This window comes from Thamnophis elegans, chromosome 7, assembly GCF_009769535.1.
Source record: "Thamnophis elegans isolate rThaEle1 chromosome 7, rThaEle1.pri, whole genome shotgun sequence".
Lineage (NCBI taxonomy): Eukaryota > Metazoa > Chordata > Lepidosauria > Squamata > Colubridae > Thamnophis > Thamnophis elegans.
Window position 1 is genome coordinate 53,937,718 of NC_045547.1, and position 20,733 is coordinate 53,958,450.

The 20,733-nt window shown below is 42.0% G+C and overlaps 1 protein-coding gene across 1 annotated transcript in view; it reads right to left on the reverse strand.

The window, feature by feature from the left end:
- Window positions 1–10,922: 10,922 nt before the first annotated feature.
- The window catches only part of ANO6 (anoctamin 6), a 136,488-nt gene continuing 126,677 nt past the window's right edge, over window positions 10,923–20,733 (reverse strand). The window contains exons 21-23 of the mRNA XM_032221836.1: window positions 13,516–13,718; window positions 13,059–13,164; window positions 10,923–11,129 (exon numbers count right to left, since the gene is read on the reverse strand). Coding sequence (XP_032077727.1) covers window positions 10,923–11,129; window positions 13,059–13,164; window positions 13,516–13,718 — 516 coding nt within the window. The remainder of the gene's footprint in view (window positions 11,130–13,058; window positions 13,165–13,515; window positions 13,719–20,733) is intronic.

A 20,733-nucleotide genomic window follows, 5' to 3' on the forward strand; every position in this document is an offset into this window, starting at 1 on the left:
CTTGGTTTCCTTCCCATTTCCCTTCTTTAACCTAACCCCTCCCTCCCCCGCCTCTAAATCCCTTTTCAGGGCATCTGCTCCCTGCTCAGTGCGCTCCAGATGTGCTGGATTACAGCTCCTCTCATCATCATTTCTAATAAATTGCTGCGCTGGAGAGGATGGGAATTGAGAGATGGTGCTCTGAATAAAGGCTATTTGGGAGCACCACATGGGGCTTTGGTTGCTGGACAAAGGTTAGAAACCAGGCTGGTCTTCTCTCTTAGCTAGCTGGGAGCAGGTTCCCTTTTCTGTTTTCCCCATTTCTTGATTCTTGAGTGTCTCTTGTCCTCATTCAAATAATTCTCTATTGCTCTCTATGGGAAGCTAGCAAAACAAAACAAAAAGTCTGGGGAGAAAAACAGAAACTGTTCTTCACATTTCCCATGCATTTGTGAGTTTGCTCCATCGGTTGATTTTAGAGCAGGATGCACAGTGGAGAGAACTCTGCCTGGCTAAATTCATATACATGACAGCAGAATCTTCAAACGTTAAGAGAAAGGAGGTAGCTGGTTTTAACCAACTTAGAGCTTTAAGACAGAAGAGATTCCATTTCCATGCTGTGTTCTTAAACTGAGAAACCTACAAACACAAAATGTAGGGACTCACTTTTGGCGCAGTGGTAAATTTATGGAGGATGTGAGGCTCCAGGAGTATGTCCAGCAAGAGAGGTGGACTAAGTTTCAGTTGTGGTTTCTGGAAACTTGGAGAAAAGGGGGGTTGCATAAAAGACATAAAAAACGGCTTGTGAACTTTGCTGGAATCTGTGATGAAAATGGAACCCTTCACCAGATGGGCCTTTGGGGTCATCCAGCCAAACTTTTTTAAAAAACATCTTGCTATGTTGATTGAAGAGATTCTAATACTATAGTCCTACATCCTTTGTAAAGAATAGTACTTTTGTTTTGGGACTGATTAAGTGTAATAACTAACAGCAGTCCAGCAGCAAGCCCTCCTTTATCCTTGAGTAAATAGCCTTACTAGAGACCTAAAAAGTAATAGAGCTCAGATATTTATCAGAAAACCGGTTGGTCTCTGACAAGAAGATTCAGGGATTAAATTTGCCCTCTGCCATGGAAGCTAATTCTGTGACTTTGAGCCAGTTGCTGCCCAGCCTACCTTACAGGATTGTTGTTGCGGTCGTGGAATAATGGAGGATAGAGTGATAGTTGTACCACTTTTGTTCCTAGAGGAAAGGCAAGAAACAAGTGAATTGTGCAAAACATCAGTTTCAGATTTTCTTCTTTTTGGTGGACCAAATATAATACATTTTTAAAAAACCATGGGTTTTGTTTATAAAAGAAAACTGCAGGGGTTGGTCTAGACAGTGGAAGCTGATCCTCCATTTGCAGGAATATGCTAGAAAAAAGAACAAGACTGCTCTAGGCAGTGGCTGGGAGTTTACACTGACTGAAAAGTGTGTGTGTGTGTGTGTGTGTGTATGTGTGTGTGTTAAGACTGCAAACATATTTTGAAACAGATAATGGTCAGAGGTGGGTTCCTACCAGTTTGCACTGGTTCAGATGAACTGGTAGTGGAAATTGGGCCTGGGTCGCTGAACTGGGAGTGACGGCAGGGTGACCATGCCCACGAACTGGCTTGGATGCTTGCCCTGCCTTGCCCTCACCACGTGCATCCACAGAACTGCCTCCTCCTGCCTACACACAGGTAAGCATTCATGCTAGTTTACCACCCCCACCCAACCATTGCAGCTGCGGCAGGGACAGGGCAGCCCGGCAAGCTTCACAGCCATTGGCTACGAAGCTTGCTGGGCCAGGTGGCCTCGTAGCCACTGGGACAAAGCTGCCACCATTGCAGCTCCTAGAGAGCCATGTTCATGTTGGCAATCCGGAGGGCAGGGGGAACCAGCTGCTGCCTTCTAGCTCAGGAGCCAGCCGGGGGCAAGCCAGGCAGGAGCAATGGTGGAGTCCGGTGCTCAGGGAGGGCAAGGTTAGCACACTTACAGCCGTGGTGCCTCCGTCCACTGGCTCAGAGCAGCGGGCTCAGCTGCAGCCCAGATGAGCTGCAGGGAGCCCTCCCCATATTGCACCCCCTCCCAGCCTTTGCCCGTGCCTCCATGCCATTTTCGGGCACCCATCTTGATGGACTGCCCCCATCCCATCCTCACCATGGCTGCAATGGCGGCAGCTTCAGAAGATGCTAGCCCAGTGGGGAAGGGGCCACCCAGCCCAGCAAGCTTCATAGCCATGTGGCTGCAAAGCTTGCCGGCTGTGCCCCCCCCCCCAAATGGGCCAGTGTCTTTCAAAGCAGCTGGTGTTGCAGCCCGTGGCACGACAAAACCACGCTCATCAAAATAGCGGCGACAAAACCACGTTGCTAAAGCCGCGACGTCATCACCGCGACGTCATCACCGCGGCGACAACAGTGCGGCGACAGAAGGGCGCTTTAAAACAGTGTGGTGGCAGAAAGCCGATTTAAACTAAAGTAACGGTTAGGATTAAGTTTAGGGGTTTGGTTTAGGGTTAGGTTTATGTTTAGGTTTAGGGTTAGGTTTAGGGTTAGGGTTAGGGTGCTGAGTGCTTCAGAAGGCGTGGATTTGGACTTCCGGGGGCGGAGCCTGTCGCCGAAGGGGGCTCAACGGAGCTCCTCTCAGAGATCTGGTCTGTATATCTAAATAAGATCAAAGATATCACCCCTTTTTGGCAAGAAAGGGGCAGGGAGAAGCCCAGTGGCTAGGGTCTATTCGTAGTTCACAGCCTTCTTCCTTTTTTTTGGCTGTGGACGGAGATTAGATCCAGCGTTAGCTGAGCCCTTATCTCCAGCCAGTTCTTCTCAGCTGCTTTTTTTGCAGCCCTAGACAGGAGACTCCCCCCTCAGGACAAAGCAAAGTTGTTTGAAGTTATGATTAATACGAGCGGGTCCCACCCCTGAGAGGTTTTACTTTTATTACTATCTTAAACACCAGCCTCGTTTGTCCTAGAGGCTTCTTTGTTTAAACGCATTACAAAATGGCGATTTTTCTCCGTTGGTGACTGATAGGGGATGTACTTAGCCGGCTTTACCTTCCTGGAGACTATTCCTTATTAACTACCCAAAATCTACAAACAAATTTTTTTTTGGAAATTGAGGGGAGCGAGAGCGCTGTTTATTTGTTTATCTCTTTACTCATGATGGCTCCCAGGTCAAAGCCGAAGCGTTTTTCTACGAATGTGCTTAAAGAATCTGTTACAAAATCGCTGCCCTTGTCTCCTACGCCCTCTACTGGAGATTTCTTAACACAGGAATTTTTTTTTCAAATGCTTAATGACTTTAAACAGGAAATTAAAGAATTTGTATTGGAGTTATATGATAACTTAAAGACTAAGATTGCCCAAATGAAGGCGAATACGTTTGTAGCCGTGTCTGCTCTGACAGATTACACCGCTGAAATGGAGAATAAATTGGAAAGTTTGGAGGAGGCTAATTCTAATTTGACTACTAACATGCAAACATTACAACAAAAAATTAGAGATACTCAAGAACAGCTCGTTATGATAAATTTTAACAGGAAGGCATTTGCAATAAGAGTCAGAGGATTGCGTGAAAAGGAGCGAGAGAATTTGAAACAGACTTTTGTTGAGGCCTTCAGCCATGCGGTGGGAAGTCCGGGATTTAATTTTGATTGGCAGATTCGGAAAATCTATCGCCAGAATTCGTTGGTAGCAGAACAGCGACAGCTCCCGAGGGACATAATTATATATTTCTCCACAAAAGAATCCAGAAATGCGATCATACAAAAGTTTTACAACAATAGGTTGCGAGTTGATGGGCAGGATTTGATTGTCTTCAAAGAAATACCATCCCAGATGTTAAAAGCAAGAAGAGACTATACTTTTCTAACTGAAGAGCTTAGAAAACACCAGATTCAGTATAAATGGGAAGCACCAGCTGGCATCACGGTCACATTTGAGAATCAAAGATTTCGTCTCAATTCTGTTTCGGAAGCTCAAGATTTCTATTATAAGACTTTGAAGGCGGGACTTCCTGACTCACTCGGAAAAGAGGAAAGACAAGGCGGAGGGGAAGGCAAGCAGCAGACCATATGGCTGCAAGACGGAGGGTGTAGCTCTCCCCCTCCTGGAGAAGCAGAAGAGCGGAGATCGAGGATTTAGCTATGTCTTTAAAATATTTGTTTGGTGTAAGATACGGTAATCCTGTTTAGACCCAACAATTTGCAAGATATTCAGTCTCTAGACTACGATGTTTTCCTACTAGACATTTCAAAATATTTCTCAAAGTTGTGGATTGAATGGGGGTTTGCGATCTCTCTCCGGTTGAAAAAGCGGAATTGGATACTGGTGGTGTGATATTGGGACTGAATTACGTGGAGCGGATGTTGAACACATTTCACGGGACTTATATGTTTGAACTTTAACTTAAATTGTTCAGGACTTTAAAGTGAAGAGAGTGGAGATGGTAATTTTACTGAATTTTGGTTTGGGAGGAAGGGAGCCAGGTAACGCGGGGTAGGTGGAGGGGTAGCGAAAGCTTGATCAGATTACTTTGAGTTAAAAGGCAAACTGACTCTTGTGTAAATTATTATTCGAATATAAGGTTAAGAAAGATTAGTTGGAGTGACTATAGGAAGTTGTGGTAAATATCAGAGAAGCAAGGGATGAGGGTAAAATTCATGCGGAATGATCTACGTTGTTTAAACTCTATTAGAAGGGAAAGCTTGGTGAGATTATCTCGAGACAGAATGTAAACTGATTCTTGGGTAAATTATTATTTGAACAGGTGGAATGATCCACACTGTTTAAATCCTACTAGGAAGGAAAGTTTGGTGAGATTATTTTGAGCTAGATCGAAAACTGATGTCTGCATAAATTTGCATAAATTTTTATTTGAATATAAGGTTAAGGAAGATGAACTGGGGAGTCTACAGGAAGTTCGGGTAAATAACAAAGAAGCAAGAGACGAGAATAAAATATATATAGAATGATTTATACTGCTTAAACATTAATAAAGATTGGGGGCTGAGCTTAATACAAAGAGTTTTTTTTCTTTTTTCTTTTTTTTTCTTTTCTTTTCCTTTTTATAATTTGTAATTTTTTTTGTATCAATTTTTTTTTATATTACTTTTATTTTTAACTCATAGGATCACAAGATACTTTAGAAGGGGTTTGACAGAGGACAATGCCAGGTGTGGGCCCTGGGAAGTCGGAGGGGACTAGGGAGGGGGACCTATGGGGGGTGGGTGGGTGGTAATATAGTTTCAATAAGAAGAAGAATGCACTTGTATACGGTTGTCTTTTCTTTTTTTTCTTTCTTTATATTTTTTTCCTTGGTTTTTTTTTTCTTTCTCTTTTTATCATATTTTGTTTCCTATTTTCTATCTTTATAGTTCAATATTAATAAATAAGAGTTGAATAAAGGAATACACCAAGGGGAGAGGTAGAAGGAAAGAAGAGGGAGGAGCAAGGAGGGAGTGAGAGGGGAATGTAAGGACGGTGTAAGAAGGAAGGTTAGAGGGGAAAGGGAAGTAGGAAAGGGGAGTGTTAGAGGGAGGAAAGGAAAGTTGGAGGGGGAAGATGGGGTGTATGGAGGTTGGAAGTGTCAGGTGGGGTTTTGTCTTATGCTGAATGATGATGAATCGTGTTTTCTTTTTTATTTTATTTTATTTCTTTTTTTATAGCAAATATCCAGTATATAAGTGATTGTAAAATTGAATGTGAAAATGAATAAAAAATATATTAAAAAAAAAAAAAGAAGGCGTGGATTTGCCCTCCGCGGTTATGTTGTTGCGCTAGGGTCGCCTTTTTCCTTAGCGCTTCGGACAGCGCGGATTTGCCCTCTGCGCTTATGTCGGCGCGGATAAGGGCTTTGCGGTATTGTGGGTGAACCGTTGCAGCCACAGTGGGGACGTGGGGCAGTCTGGCAATCTGGGTACCTGAAAATGGTGTGGAGGCATGGGCGAAGGCTGGGAGGGGGTGCAACATGCGGAGACTCCTCGTGTCAACTCAGTTTTGCTCCAGCGGCTCAGGGTTGCAATTTCGCAGGAAGGATCACAATGGGCACAAACTTTCTGGCTTCCCTGGCTTCACCCCCAGCTCCCAATGGTGTGCTGTGGCTGGGTGTATCCCGAGGCATCCCCGGGCATCCAGGGGACTTCACCGGCTTCACCCCCACCTCCCAATGGTGTGCTGTGGTGGGGTGTATCTCAGAGGCTTCCACGGGCATCCTGGCGGCTTCCCCGGCTTCACCTCCACCTCCTGAGAGCGTGCTGTGGCAGGGTACATCCCAGAGGCTTCCCCAGGTGTCCTGGAGGCTTCCCGACTTCACCCCCACCTCCTGACGGCGTGCTGTGGTGGGATGTGTCCAAGAGGATTCCCCAGACATCCCAGAGGCTGCCTCGGCTTCCCCCCACCTCCCAATGGCGTGCTGTGGTGGGATGCATCTTGGAGGCTTTCTCAGGCATCCCGGGGGGGAGGGGGCTTCCCTGGCTTCACCTCCACCTCATGAGGGTGTGCTGTGGCAGGGTGCGTCCTGGAAGCTTCCCCAGTTTCATCCCCACCACCTGATGGCATGATGCATCCCAGTCAACTGGATCAACACCCTGCAGTTCCTCCACCTCTGCTCGCTCGTTCTACCTTGCACAGTAAAAAAAACTTATTGTGAATGTGAGGCAATTAACAACTTCTCGCCGTATTGGGAAGTTTTTCTTTACTGTCCAAGGTTTTTCCCTGCACACAACAGCTGAGAGATGCTGGCAGTGGGATGCAATTTGGGGGTGGCAGGTGGGGCAGGGAATGAGGCATGGCATGGTGGGTCACAAGATGTGCATCTTACTGAAGACTGGCAGCTCCAGATCTTGTGGCTTTTTCAGGGTTTTGCCTCTCCAGACGAGCTTGAAAACCTCTGAGGTTGCTCTTCGAGGGGGCAGGCAGACGGGCAGAATCCCCCCCTCCCTGGGTGCCTGTAGCCTTGGAGTTTGAGAAACTGTTAATTGCCTCACACTCACGAGGTTTTCTTTACTATGCAAGGTTTTTCCCTGCACACAACGGCTGAGAGACACTCACAGTGAGGCACAATTTGGGCCCACCCACCTCCCACCCCAAAGCAAGGGCCAACAACCATGGTTGGGCTCAAAAAGCCAAGGGTTGCTCCCTTGATCAGCTCCACCAAAGACCCCCTTCATCCTTTTTAGTCAGTCCGCTTTGCTGCCCAGGGAACAACTGAGCCAAATGCTCCTGCCTGGCAGCACACACACACAGACACAGACTCACTCTCTCTCCCTCCCTCCCTCCCACCCGCCCTCTCTCTCTCTCTCTCTCTGTGAAGCCCCACAGAGACTGCATGAGGGGCTTGCAGGCCCAGGTGGAAGGCAGCCTTTTCTGCAGCATCCTCCCCCTCTCTTTGGATCACCCTGCCTGGGGCTCTGCCTTTGCAGAAATGGAGCGGGTGCATGTGCAGCAGCCCCGGGATGTCCGCTTGCCCTCATGCAGCATTGCCACCACCACCCCTCTTAGCCCCAGCGCAACATCTGCATTTCCACCAAGGGCCACCCACCCACTGGCCAAGCCGGACTGGTCGCTGAGTTCCGAAGGCAAGCAGGCGTGGGGGACTGCTGGTAAGGCCACATGGAAGGCAGGGATGCATGGCAAGGCCGTGGGGAAGGGAGCAGGCTACTTGCTCCATTCCCTGCAGCCCTGCCATGCTTCCCTGCCTTCCACGCAGTCTTCTGCTTGCCAGTTGGGGGGAGAAGACCCACCTCTCCACCAAATACTTAAGGTTAAAGTTCCCCAGTGTCAGCCTCTGCTTTGCTCCTGCTTCGGCTGCCATTGAAAGTGGGAGGGAGGGCATGGTATTTGGGAAGGGAATCATTATGTGCTGGAGGAAGATTCTAGACGCTGATCTGACCATCTTACTGCGCATGTGGAGGAAGGGAGTTTCCCGCCAAGGTTAACTGTCCAGCATTCCATCCTGGTGATGTTTTTTGAAGATATCTCCCACCTGACTGTTGGGTGAATTATAATTGGACTATGGACTGGGGTGCCAAGGGGAGGGGATTGAATTATACATGATATTCTTTGCTTTCGCACCTAATTAACCAGATTCAGCTTAGCTTCGCAACTGCTCATTTATAATTAGTAAAAGTACACTTAATTTCAAACAAATGGGATTGAGTGGTTTCTTTCCTGGTTATTAAATGAAGTCGCACCTGACACCCAGCAAGAATCTGGGACGTAAATTCATAAGTCCATTCCCTATAGTAGAGATTATCAACCCAGTCACAGTGCAACTGAAACTTCCCAACTGCTGGGGCAGGGTCAGAGGCAAGATGTAAAGTGGGTGAAGTCAGAGTTGGCTTCACTTAGTTTGTGCCAACATGGCACTCCTAATAAACAACTGGATTTTTCTTGCTAAATGGCTTGGGGCTCCTGCTTTTATTAGGGCACTGCTCGGAATGTTGACCAATTCTCCAAAACTAACCAACAACAACTGGGATTCCTGAGACCCGGACTCTCCACTTGCACTCAGCCACTGTACCCTCCAGAGTCATGTTTATTACCCATCTTTTTTGGGCTTCTCCCATCTCCAGTTTGATTCCATACTCCTGCATGTAGTTCCAGACTTGCACCAGGAAGAACCCCAATTGTTCAGGGTCTCCCCCGTACTTAACCCCCAAGGCTGAGATCTTTGGGGCCCGGAGCCTTTGAGGAGCAGTTCGTACAGGTGGAGTAGCTTGTGCAGATTGGTCTGGGTTGAAACATGAATTTTGGGTAGTTGTCTGTGCAAGAGGTTCTTGGGCTCTTCGACTCCCCATCGCCTGTTGGGCTTCTCATTGAAGTCCAGCTCCTCTTGCCATTCTGCCTCATCTCAAGCATGGTGTGGTCTAGTGGGGAAGTCGGCTGAATATCCAGTTTCCTCCAGCTCAATCCCATGGTTGGACATTGGATGCTTGGTCCCAATGGTAGACTGCTGTCTCCGGGTTGAGCATTAAAGCAGAGCTTGCCTAATGTCAGTGCTGCCTCTGTCCATTTCCTAGGAAAGAAAAATCCTCAGCTCCATAGAATTAGAGAAAAGTACTTTTATTAGGAATGAACTGAAAGCAAGAAATTCCAGCTGTGGGGAAGCTCATGAAAACAGGCAAGGTGTGCAAAAATAGCAACTTGAAACAAACTGTACAGCCCAACACTCTTGTAGCTAGGCAACCAGAGGGCTTCCAAAACTAGAAGAACTGACCTTAGAGAGATAAGCAAAGTTCAGGCTGTAGTTACAAAACTGGAATGAAAAATTCTCTATTGATCCCTCTCCCCTTTTCTATGGCAGCAAGCAGCAAGCTAGCTTGTTGCAGAAAATGACAGGACTTAGATGTCTCAAGATCAAGGAGACGTTTATTGGCAGACAGGTTCAGAAAAGTAGTCAAAGGCTAGAATGCAACTTCTGAACAACCCTTCTCATGGAAGCACGCATTCTTATACATTCTCAAAAGCAGCGCAACACGGAAACACTTAACTCATTTCTTATCGGTTACCTTGAGAAAAGATGTCTTCTAAGTAGATATTGTCTTATTTCGTCTTTTGTCTTGGGCCACAGGTACTGACTACGTGTCTCTGTACGAACTTTAGCTGAACTCTGTGGTTTTGGGCTTTTGACATAAGAACTTTTGCTGGACTGTGGTTTAGGGCTTTTGACTATTTCCTGTTTTTGTACATGTCTCACAAGCAGGCTTTTATCTCTCCCTTCTGCCACATCTCAGTTTTATATTTTAATTCACATTTTATTCTGCTTTAAGCTGACAGCAGACAAAATGGTTGACAAAAGGAAAATCTGCCAGAGAGTAAATATGGATGGAGGGCACATTTTAAAATCTGGACAATTTGGCACAATTCCAGATGGTTGGTCTTCCTATCTTCTATGTTCTATAAGAATCAAACATCTAAAACGTCAAGGATATTCTGACTTGTTGATCATAGGAATCTGAGTATTTGCTCATACCATGTCATAATGTTGTCTATTTTTGATCTTTTCAAAAATTTACTGCACATACACTTATTTGTGTTCTTACAATTCCATATAACCAATTCATATACAGCGATCACAAAAGGAAGTCATAAACTTGAAAATAAAAAATCAACACCGTAAAATAAATTTTATACCAAATTGTACATATCCATACTCTTATGAAGTTGTTATATATCAGAGAGTGCTTTTATATATTAGAAAGTGCACATACCGCTAATTTAGATCAGCAGGTGTTTTCTTTCACACTGCCTTACCTTATGCAGAAATATGGTAAACATAATAAAATACTAGGTTGAATATAAATTCACAGCACTTATATAAAGTTTTCTACACTCTAGAATAGTAATTGAGTCAAACTCGCTACAACTTATTTTTACAAGGTTCTATTGTAAACATTTGGAAGATATGTCTCTTTCTAGTTTACGTAAGTCACCTGCCAGTTTATATTAATGCATCTTTATCTATTGTGCTCTATTTCATACTGCTCCCAGAGATTTTTGCATGATTTCATATTACAGCATACATCCCACTATAGTAGAAAATTGACTTGAAATTCAACTACTCTTTTCTTCTTGTCCAACAGATCCTGAAATACCGAATAAATTTTTATATGAAAATGGAAATAATAACAACTAATTGATTTTTCCAATAAGTTCATGAACTAAAATGATGTTTGGTTGGGTGGATTAATAATATATATCAAGACTTTTAAGACAAAATTTCCAAACCAGAAAACAACTTGGAAGAATGTATGAGTACATATGAAAAGTATATGTTCTGTTAAATGTATTCTCTTCCGGTGTTGACCTATTAAGTTTTTAATCCAACTCATGTTGATTTCTTAGAATATTTAATCCAACTCATGATGATTTCTTAGAATATTTAATTCATTATTAGATGTTGTAACTAACTAGCATTTATTCACATTTAGGTTGTAAAGTGGTCTCTGCTCCTTTTAATAATTTGTCAGCAATGTTCCCCATATTTTTTTTAATAATTTTTAGAGGATTTTCATGAAGAAGTATTTGTGTTAGGTATTTCTCCCGTTTAATTTTGCTCTTAGTTTTCCTTGACACATCTGGAATGGTATATGAAATGATAAGCTTCACAAAGTAGACAACATGCTGAAAAAAAGTCAATAGAAAGACAATCAGTTTCATACAATGAACAAGTATTACTGGAGTGGAAAAAAAGCAAAATTGATAGACCCCAGTTTGTAATTATCTGATTAATGTGAAAGGTGTATAATGCTGTTTCTTATCATTCATTGTGATGGAGAGATCTGATCTCCAGAAACAAAATGTATCTCACAGAGCAATTGTCTCAGCTCAACTGAAAAGTAAAATATTTTTTTATGCAGTGTTGCAGGATGGTTAAAAAAAAGGTTAATTAGTTGGCAATTTCTGTTCCATTAATTCAGCACTTGATTACTACTAAACTACTGGCATTGTGGCCATTATTGTATATATAGGGTATGGGAGCATTGCATTCTAATACCATCTCCTTAACATTAAAATTAGATTTGTTTTTTCCTATCTCAGTCATTACAAAAATAATGAAAAGGCAGCATCCATATATGCATTATTTGGAAATTAATTTTATCCTTCATCCTAAAGAATTATATGGAAGAACCATTGCCATTTTTGTTAGGATAATACAACATAGGAAAGATTTTTTTTAAAATACAAATTTTATCCTCATTGAACATTTTTCCCCACAAAGTGCATATATCATATATCTTTAAGAACAGTGAAAGTAAAATTAAATTGATTTAAAGTCTTTTCATTTAAATAAAAACAATCTTTAAATTTTTAGTATAAAATTGATACTGTGTTTCCCCAAAAATAAGACAGGATCTTATTTTCTTTTGACCCCCCAAATAAGCACTTGGCTTTATTTTCGGGAAGGTCTTATTATTATTTTTTTTTTTTAAATAAATGTTTTTTAATTTTAGTTTAAAACAGGTACACATCTTTCTTTACATCTGTAGAAAATGTATCAATCAATTACAGATAAGTTTTGGTACATCTCCTCCACAGTCAACCAATATAACTCATATTAACTAAAACATTATTATATATCCATTTTCATTTAACTGTAATTATTATTTAGAAATATTGATGAAAGAAATAATCTTGAACAATCCCTGCCCACACCGGTGGGAGAGGAAAAAATCAAAAAAAAGAAAAAAAAGAAAGGACAGATAAAAAATAAAAATAAAAAATAAAAAATAAAAATAATATAAAAATAGACAAAAACGACAAGAGACAAGGCAGGAAAACAAAACAAAACACAGGTGTCTATCATGAGAATACTGTGTTTCCCCAAAAATAAGACAGGATCTTATTTTCTTTTGACCCCCAAAATAAGCACTTGGCTTTATTTTCGGGAAGGTCTTATTATTTTTGAGGTGCAGGAGGCAGTGAGAGTGGTCACCTCATGGCTGCTGCTGTGTTGAAATATTTTTGGGGAGGGCTTATTTTCAGGGGAGGGCTTATTTTAGCACATGTGCTCAAAAGCCCAATTGGGCTTATTATCCGGGGATGTCTTATTTTTGGGGAAACAGGGTAGTGAGAATCAGAAAAGTATGGATGGAGTGATCTGGTTAAAAAATGATAGTAAAACAGGATGAAGAGTTAATAATATCAGAGATAATGCTTAAAGTATAGAATTTAGCACCTGTCAAAGTACAAGTGAATATATCCATACATACATTCATGTCTGTTATGAATTGATATTTGAGAGTTGACATATTTGTCAGCTTTTATAATTACACAAAATAGAATCTGTATATCAGTAAGCATGGGTAACAAATTATTTGGAGACACCCTAATAGCAAGATTGTGTAGTGTTCCCTTAAATAACATGCTCCTATTAATAATTTTCAGATTGTATATGGTAATCTATGATGGCTGGCAGAATGAATAGGCTGTGATACAAGGATAGAGAAAGTGAAGCTGGATAGTTATAAGAAATATAAAACAGATACTGACAGGGCTTTTAATACCAAACATTGGGGGGGGGGATTAAGATTTACAAATAAATATACTGACCTCCATTACAAGGATGAATGCTAACTTGGCTGCAATAACATGCCAGTAATAAATATTATGTTCATATTGATGTTTATGTCCAGGAGGATTTCGGAAATCTCGATATCTAACATAGTTAAAGAAAGTCATTCAAACAATTATTTCAAATGTCTCTGCAATAATGTACAAAGACCAGAAGGGGGAGCAAAAGATACCTATTTCTCTGGTTTTAACCTAACACGCTATATGTAATGTAATCAGAATAAATTACAACCAAATAAACAACCATATCAGAGTTGCAGAATTACATCATGCTACTTTTATATTATTATGTAAGATAATAAAAATAGTTGCGCAGAACTAAAAGACCTTGATTTTCCTTTTAGCAATTTTAATTTCCATTATTTTACACAGCCTAACATCAAAGGCATACTGATTTTGTTCCTATCTAGTTACTTTAATCAGGATATAGACTTGCCTGCATATTGTTAAATTGGCAAATACGGGAAGAGCATGTGGCTTGCTTTCATTTCGGAAATCTGATACAGCAAAAATAGAAAGAGTATTGTTTATATATCCCTTCATGGTAAAGCTACTGTGATCTCCATAGGGTGGGACTGAAAATGACCAGAAGTAAACCAGGCGTGGAATCATATCCGATGTAAAAGCAATTATCATTGCCTATATTGAAAACAGGAATAAGAACATTTGCTTGCTGAGATGGTTAGCTAAAGAAATCAAATAAATCAAATAAAAACAGATGGTATAAATCTTCCTAAACAGAGATATACATAGATAAACGTTGTACAAATTATTTGTGTTCTTGGATAAGAGTACAAATATAGAGTACAAATATAGAACTCGAATTTATTATTTGTACTGTCACAATAATACACACAAATACACTGTAATTGCTTTCAGGAAAATCTGTTATATCTTCTTTATGATTGTACCTCCTTCTTTATATCTCACCACTTTAAATTATTACAATGTATTAACAGCATTTTCTATTTATTATTACTAATAATCTAATTAATAATTGAATAATCTATGAATAAATCTAATTTATTCTTTCTATAAAGCTTTCACTAACAATTTAGCTGTATGTTTATTTAGTACCCTAATATTCCTCACTGTTGTCAGAATATGCAAAGTTCCAAGGATTATCCCAAAAGGGAAGTTTATTCTGGAGGCAACCGGACTTCTTGTTTTTTCTTTGAAGACATTTCCCTTCTCATTCAAGAAGCTTCTTCAGTTCTGACAGGATAGTGGGGAATGGAAGGATTTATATTATATAATATAGTATTTAATAATATTATATTTATATATTTATTTAATAATATTTAATAATATTTAATATTCTTGGATGAGAAGTGAAATGTCTTCAAAGAAAAAACAAGAAGCCCAGTTACCTTCCAGAATAAACACCTTTGGGGCAGCGATGACCTGGATGACTGGTAATGTCTACAAATTTAGAGACTATTATCTTAGCCTGGTGCAGTTTGTTTCAAAGATGGTTCCTTCCTTCAGGAATTAACTACTTTAAATTACATGTCAGCTTGTAACAATTAGCTAGAGGCCTACCATTTATATTAATTTATATAATTTACAGAGAGCAATACAAGAAACTAAATTTGAGTTAAATAATGCAAGGATCTGAATTGTCTCTCCTTGTGTTTATCCCAAACATTTTTGAAAGATGGTGTTTGAATCATGGTAAATCATTTAAAGAAGAAAATGTTTAAAAGACTATTATCTCTCTTAAAAATGTAGATTATTTATATAGTTACTTTCATGACATAAACTTTCAATGTCTTAATATCTATTCAAATCTGTATAATAAACCTAAGAACGTATCTTAGATAGAAGCTTTTATACCACAGATCTACGTCAATTTGAATTTTTTTGCAACAAGAATTAGTAGCTTCTCTGACTGATTGAATTTTTTTTAAAAAAGACTATTTAAATGTTTCTTTAATTTTAAGATGTATAAATCTGCCCAACTCAGTCAGTGTAAATCTGAGGGTACAGGGTACAAGATAAACACAATAAATCAAGAAGAAACAAACTAATATAACAATCAGCTGACAGTATATAAATACAAAATCTAAATTGGTGGCAAAGTGCACAATAAACTGCCATTAAAGGGGGGAGGGAAAACACCACTCAACTGGCTTTTAATGGCTGAGGGAACTACCAAGCTTTCGCTGCTTTTGTAAAAGTAGGAAGACTTGAGAGTTGTTGTATATTAGAGGGATATATAGAGAGATCATATTTTATGTTCTTATCCAGTGGTGGGATACAGCTGGTTCACTCCAGTTTGGCAGAACTGATACCTAATTTTTTGTTGAGTTCGGCGAACGGGTTATAAGAAATCTGTGTTTTCCGGAACACGTCTGGTTTTCATTCAACTTCCTTCCAGGGGGTGAAAAATCTTCTCAAAAGCCCATGAGACGAGTGATGGAAATGAAACAGAGACCCGGCGTCTTCAATCACATCACTCAGGCGAAAACTACTGTGTTTCGGGGGATATCTTACTTTACAGTAGGCAGTGGGGGTGGGGTGGTACCTGTGCAGCAGCCCATGGCCAAAGCATTGGTAGGGGGAGTACTGGAGGAGGACTCGGGGGAGTACTGAATGTATACAGGCTTGGTACAACACAGCTGTCGCCTTGGACCTAGAACTCCACCCCAACAGGAAGCCAATTGCAGACAACCCAGTGAGAAGGCCACTGGGGTGTTGAGCCCAAGTGAAAAAAGCCAAAGTTCAGCCTCCCACACCATCCAGGACTGTCAAATGCTGCCAGTGTGGCCAGCACAGACACTGGGCTTCTGAATGCTTGGCCCCATCCCCAGTTCCCCAAGCCCTGCCTTCAGTCAGGGTTCCAAGTAACACTCCCAACAAAAGAAAACTCCAAGACTTGAGTTTCCTCAAAGTTCCATTTTATTAGCGATGTCATACTGGCACATCTTGGAAAACCTGAATCTGAAAGCTTCCAGGTTTTTCCACCCAGTTGAAAGTGCAAGACCCTGCCCAAAGACGCACAAGTCTATCACATGGTCCAATCATTCATTGCCACAAAGGAAGATTCCTCCCATCCACATCCATCCAGGTGCAGGGACAAAGCAACCTTGACTTTCTGAGAAAGAATGTTGTTATGGCTACATATCACTCATACTCTATATAATCCCCCCTCCCATTTTCCCACAGTAGAAAATGTGGTAGGTCTGAAATCCAAAAGGTAAAAGATGGCTTCCAGGTCTCACACACAGCTGGGATGAGAAGAACCACACAGAAGCAGCCCAATAAAGGACAACTTGCCAAGCAGGCTGTAGATGTTCCTCTCCTTTCTCAAGAAGTTGAGGGAACTCCAGCCAGTGAAACCTCTGAAATCCCCATGAGGAAAGCAGTGATGAAGATGACCCAATGGTAAGTGCAGCCATCCACCTCTTTACTATCAAAACTAAGATAGTAGTAACAGTAATGGGGGTCTAACTGGAAATAGAGGCCATCATAGACATGGGCTGTACTTGATGCCTAATCAGCCTCACCATAGTTGAACATATGCACAAGGCATACGCACAAAACCCTTAGCGCACCCCATCTACTTTGAACAGGTTGATGGGACTCTAATCAGCAGGGCCAATTAGACTTATTCACCAAGCTCTTCAGGATGGAGATGGGCGGTCACAAACAACTCATCCAGTTTGTCATAGCCCCAAAAATGACTGAATCAATTATATTAGGGCTCACATGGCTGGACAAGGGGGACCAGCAGTCACCTGGGAGGATAGGGATAGAAAAATAAACATTGGCATTGGGTTGCTGCCACCTATAAAACCAGACCATTACCAAGAAGCCACAACCCCTAGTGGTGCCAGTGGACCCAAAGCCACAGACCCTGCTACTGACGGACTACCCAGTAGCCAACAAGTGCCAAAAGAATACCAAGACTTATTGGGGGGTTTTTTAGTGACGAAGACTGCAATTTCCTCCCCCCTCACCGTGCAACCGACTGCATTATCGAGTTTAACCAGGGGCTAAACTACCCAAACCTAAAATGTACTCCATGACTCCTAAAGAAATGGAGGAATTGAGAAAATACATCAATGCCAACCTAATGGGGGCTTTATCCAGTCCAAAGTAGCAGCTCCGGTACTCTTCAAAGAGAAGAAAGATGGGAGGACAAGGCTTTGCATTGATTTTCATGGAATTAATGCTGTATGCATTAGGAACACCTACCCTCTACCCCTCATGAAGGACATGCTAAACCACTTATCCAAGGGCAAGGTGTTCACCAAATTAGACTTAAAAGAAGCCTACTACCACATAAGAATTAGGGAGGGAGATGAATGAAAAACTGCCTTCAACTGCCCGCTCTGTAGCTTCCAATTTAAAGTCATGCCATTTGGCCTACAAGGACCCCCCACAGTATTCATGCAGCTGATCAATGAAGTGCTGCATTAGCACCTATACAAAGGGTTCCTCATTTACCTAGATGACATTCTTATATTCAGTGAAATTGTAGATGAGCATGTAAAACTAGTACACCATGTACTGAAAAAAATTCCTCACTGCCAAGCTTTACACAAAGCTGTCAGTGTGAATTCCACAAAACTTCACTAGATCACCTAGGCTACTGGATATTCAGCAGAAATGGGCCTATGAAAAGTAAAAGCTTTGCTTGACTGGCAACCCCATGCACTCACAAACAACTGCAAAGCTTTCTGGGCTTTACCAATGTTTACAGGCAATTTATTTCAGCATTTTTGGAGGTTGTCCTGCCCCTAACAGAACTGTTGAAGACAGGTCTCCTCCAATGACACAAAAGCCAAACGAGCAACTTGCTTGGACAATGGACTGTCAAAAAGCCTTCAAAAACTTAAGTAGGCTATTTGCCCAGGAGCCGATCCTTTAGCAACCAGATCCAAAACAAGAGTTCATCATCCAAGGAGATGCCAGTGATGTGCTTCTGCAAAAAGTCCCAAAAGGACAACTTCTGGCTTGTGCCTACGTGTCCAAAAAATTCACCAATACCAAGAGGAGATGGGCAATTTGGGAGAAAGAAGCCTACACAGTTCAGTGGGCCCTCCTCTCAGAGACATTTCCTAGAGGGGGGAAGTGCCTTTTGAGGTATGGATGGATCACAAGAATCTCAAAGCTCTAAAACTGTCTCCCAAAAAAGTCCGCTGGGCGCAATACTTCAGGAGATTCAAATTCAAACTGAAGTACATCCCAGCAGGAAAAAAGCCTGTTAGCAGATGCCTTGTCAAGAAAACTGCAGTTTGACAGCCACCGGGAAGAAGTAATCCATGCCATCGTTTCTCCTACACAATCAGCAGAATAAGTAACTACCAGAAGCCAAATCAAATGGCCACCTGACTTTAGCCAGGACAAACTGACAACTGCATTAAAAAACACTGTACCAACCAACCCCTGGCTCACTGACAATAAAGAAGTCTTGACCATGAGGGATGGACTAGTATGGAAAGTATCCAAACTGTATATCCCTGCGAACTTGAGATGGGAGATGTTACAGTGCAGCCATGACTCAAAGCCAGCTGGACATTTTCGATTTCTGAAAACCCTTCACCTCACTAGGAGGCAATTCTGGTGGCCAGAGATGAAAGCAGATGTAGAAGATTACATAAAGAGCTGTGTCACCTGTGCTGCCATGAAAATGAGACCAGGACAGCCCCATGGACTCCTTCAGCAAGTGGCAAACCCCAGCAGACCTTAGGAAGAAATTGCAATGGATTTTATAGTTGAACTCCCAGAAAATGGGGAAAACACAATAATCTGGACAGTAATTGATTTGTTTTCCCAGCAAGCCCACTTTACCGCTTGTTCCAGACTTCGGCGAAGAAGCTAGCTAAACTGTTCATCAAAAATATCCACTGACTGCATGGAATACCCCAAATCATCTCAGACTGAAGAGTCCAGTTTATGGCCAAGTTCTGGACGGAGTTCTTGAGATCCGTCAGATTCACACAAGGACTTGTGTCCACCAGGACAAAGCTTGACTTTTCATCCAACTACGAATGCCATGGTGGAATGAGCGAATGTAATGGTGGAATATAAGATACTATGTGGACTACCAACAAGAGAACTGGGCAGACCTATTATCATTTGCAGAAGTGGCTTACAATAACGCCACACATAGCAACACATGATTGACTCCTTCCAAGTTACCAGTGGCATGGAATTTGTCCCCCTCTTCAATGACTTTGACAGAGTGGATGGAGTCCCTGAAGAAAGGGTGGGAGAATACATAGAAAGCACTGGCAGAAGCTGCTGAAAAATACAAAAAACAGGCAGACAAACACTGTTCTCTTCAACCCCCCTTCTAAGTGGGAGACAAATACATATGATTCAGACTGCCTAGTAAAAAACTGGGACCTAAATTTTTAGGTCTATTTCCAATAGTAAAAGTAATCAACCCAGTGACAGATCAGCTTAGCCTCCCGTGTATACTAGGGAAAGTGCATCCTGTGTTTCACTGTAGCCTACTGAAACCAGCCCTTCGGTCTAGGTTAAGATCTCAGATCCAGCCACCTCTCCACCTAGTGCAAGGAGAAACCCATTATGAAGTGAAGAAAATCATAGACTCTAGGTTATATAGGGGTCAATTACAATATTTAGTTCATTGGAAAGTATCCGGATAAGACAAAGGTTCCCACTCTGGGGGGAGAGGTGGTTAGGTGTATGATTTTAACTCCCTGTGTTACTCTCATTACAGGACATGCTTTTCTGCTGGGGGGGGGGAGCCTGTCAGACCTGGAAGGCATCTTTTACATTGGGTCTTCAGGCCTGCCACATTTTCTACTGTGGGAAAATAGGAGGGGGGGATTAAATGAAGCATGGGTGATTTATAGTCAAAATAACATTTCTTTCTCAGATAGTCAAGGACACCTTGCCCTGCAGCTGTGATGAGGTGACTGGGAGGCATCTCCAGTTTTAGATGGTGCCTGATCAGATCATGTGATGGACATGTGGGTGCTGGGCAGGGACTTGAACTTTCATTTGGGTGGGGAAAACCTGAAAATTTTCAGATTTGGGTTTTCCCAGATGTGTCAATATGATTATCAGGGTTCCGAGTAACACCCCCAACAAAAGAAAACTCCAAGGTTTGAGTTTCCTCAAAGTTCCATTTTATTAGAGATGTCATATTGGGAAGAGAGCCGAGGTGGCACAGTGGTTAGAGTGCAGCACTGCAGGCTACTTCAGCTGACTGCAGTTCTGCAGTTCGGCTGTTCAAATCTCACCGGCTCAAGGTTGACAGCCTTCCATCCTTCCGAGGTGGGTAAAATGAGGACCCGGATTGTTGGGGGCAATATGCTGACTCTGTAAACTGCTTAGAGAGGGCTGAAAGCCCTATGAAGCGGCATATAAGTCTAACTGCTATTGCTATTGCTATTACATCTGGGAAAACCCAAATCTGAAAGCTTCCAAGTTTTTTCATCCAATTGAAAGTTCAAGAGCCTGCTCCAACACCCACAAGTCTATTACATGGTCCAATCATTCATTGCCATGAAGGAAGATTCCTCCCATCCACATCGGTCCAGGTACAGGCACAAAGACACCTGATGTCAGCCTCTGTTTTGCTGCTTGCTTTTTGGCTACCATTGAAACGGGGAGGGGGGGCATGGTATTTGGGTGTGGGAAATAATCTGTACAGGAGGACTGTAAAAAAGGA